General features: G+C 44.0%; 1 protein-coding gene across 1 annotated transcript in view; it reads left to right on the forward strand.

Moving 5' to 3' along the window:
* Nucleotides 1-2,179, forward strand: part of KIF3B (kinesin family member 3B) — a 10,798-nt gene that overhangs the window by 6,484 nt on the left and 2,135 nt on the right. Inside the window, exons 5-9 of the mRNA XM_027895019.1 lie at nucleotides 296-414; nucleotides 630-743; nucleotides 1,192-1,297; nucleotides 1,496-1,674; nucleotides 2,087-2,168. Of these exons, the coding sequence (XP_027750820.1) occupies nucleotides 296-414; nucleotides 630-743; nucleotides 1,192-1,297; nucleotides 1,496-1,674; nucleotides 2,087-2,168 (600 nt within the window). The remainder of the gene's footprint in view (nucleotides 1-295; nucleotides 415-629; nucleotides 744-1,191; nucleotides 1,298-1,495; nucleotides 1,675-2,086; nucleotides 2,169-2,179) is intronic.

Below are 2,179 nucleotides of genomic sequence, written 5' to 3' on the forward strand. Positions count from 1 at the left end.
GTGACAAGTTAATTGTGGCCTTTAATTCCCTATGTCACGTCCTTCAGAAACGTCGGGAGCGAGAAATCCAACAACAGATGGAAAGTCGGGACGAGGAAACACTAGAGCTGAAGGAGACCTACAGTTCCCTTCAGCAAGAGGTGGACATAAAGACCAAAAAACTCAAAAAGGTAAAAAAAAAAAAAAAAAGAGATTCCTTGTCTAGAGGGCTGGGCTGGGAATAAAATCAACTTGTGTGTGAAAGTGAGAGCAACATTGGCAAGTGATACATTTTGGCCCCTGTTGTCTGTTCCAGTTATTTTCCAAGCTGCAAGCTGTGAAGGCAGAGATCCATGATCTCCAAGAAGAGCACATCAAGGAGCGCCAGGAACTGGAACAGACCCAGAATGAACTTACCAGGGAACTAAAGCTAAAGTAAGTCCCATCACTGTAACTGTAACAGAGAGGGCTTCTCTGGGTGGGGAGTGGAGGTGCTGCCTTGCACATGTGGAACAAGATTTAAACACGAGGAAACTCAACCATTCCTCCCTTTCCAGGGCTGTATTACATCATCAGGAGAGGAGCAGTGAGGAAAGTCATCTGCTAATTACGTTTTTTTGTGTATTTCTCATTTTTGTGGTTGCACGTAGGCACCTGATCATTGAAAATTTTATTCCCTTGGAAGAAAAGAATAAGATCATGAACAGATCATTCTTTGATGAGGAGGAAGACCACTGGAAACTGCATCCCATAACCCGTCTGGAGTGAGTGTACTTCTGCTCTTTTCTGGGAGTGGAATTACAGGTGACAGGAAACCCTCCAGCTGCCAAAAACGAGGGATTGAATTTGGGATTTAAAGTGGCCCTTTAGAGTTCACAGGTTCTTGCTGCACAATAAAATAAAGCAGTTTATTTCTCTTAGTAAGCCCAGTAAAACAGAAATGTACAGCTAGGAAAATTCTTGGAAGATTAGGATTTTTCTTCTATATGAGCCCAAGAATCATATGAAAAATATATGTAGCAGTGCCTTCACCATTAAAACAGCAGTACATTCCTATCATATTTATTTCCTGCTCCTGCAAATGCAGCCTGGGTAGTTTCTGCTCTTGTGAAACAGATTTCTGCGTGGAATTTACAGATGTTGTAGCTCATAAACTTCAAGAGGGGCCTTTGGTTTTGGGGTATAACAAACTGAGTTTCTATTTTTCTCTAGTAACCAGCAGATGATGAAAAGACCGGTATCTGCTGTGGGATACAAAAGGCCCCTGAGCCAACACGCCAGGACATCCATGATGATTCATCCAGAGGCTCGGTACAGGGTAAGCCTGGATGAGAATCCAACCTTTTTTAAGTCTTTACCCTCCTGATCAGGTGAATCCCAGAGGATTGAGTGTTCTTCTGTGAGCTGTAAAATGTCCTGCATGTATTTATGAAGTACTTCAGAATAAGTTTCTGGAGGGAAAAGTTACAACTGGCATGAAAACGTGGAGACTTTGATCCTGCTTTTGCTGTCTCAGGCAGAGAACATCGTGTTGCTGGAACTGGACGCGCCCAGCCGGACAACGAGGGACTACGAAGGTCCAGCCATCGCTCCCAAAGTCCAGGCAGCTCTGGAAGCAGCTCTGCAGGATGAAGATGAGATTCAGGTGGACGCCTCGACCTTTGAGAGCACTTCAAATAAAAAATCAAAACCCAGGTGAGTGGGGTCTCCAGGGAGCAGATTGGCCCACGGGGAGAGGTGCGAGTACAGTCTCTGCATGTTAGGATTTCTTGTCAGTGAAGTGAAGCCAAACTTTGGCTACAAAGCAGAGAGAGAGAGAGAAAAAGAAACATAGAATTGTAGAATCATTAAGATTGGAAAAGACCTCCAAGATTCAAGTCCAACCTTTGACCAAATCCCACCCTGCCCACTAAGCCGTATTACAAGCTGCCACATCTGCTTGTTTTTTGAACATTTTCCAGGGATGGTGGCTCCACCACTGCCCTGAGCAAACTGTTCCTTAACCACTCTTTCTTTCAGCAAAGAAATTTTTCTTAATATCCAAAGTGAACCTCCTCTGGTACAAATTTTTTTGTTTATGTTTATATTTTCATTTTTACTTCCTTAGGCCGAAAACTGGAAGGAAATCGTCGGGATCCTCGTCAGCAGGCTCCCACAGTTCTCAGCTCTACCCACAGTCACGAGGGCTGGTTCCAAAGTA

Source organism: Empidonax traillii, unplaced genomic scaffold (genome assembly GCF_003031625.1).
Source record: "Empidonax traillii isolate 1590-97213 ecotype Southwest subspecies unplaced genomic scaffold, ASM303162v1 scaffold448:size1359114, whole genome shotgun sequence".
In the NCBI taxonomy this organism is placed as follows: domain Eukaryota; kingdom Metazoa; phylum Chordata; class Aves; order Passeriformes; family Tyrannidae; genus Empidonax; species Empidonax traillii.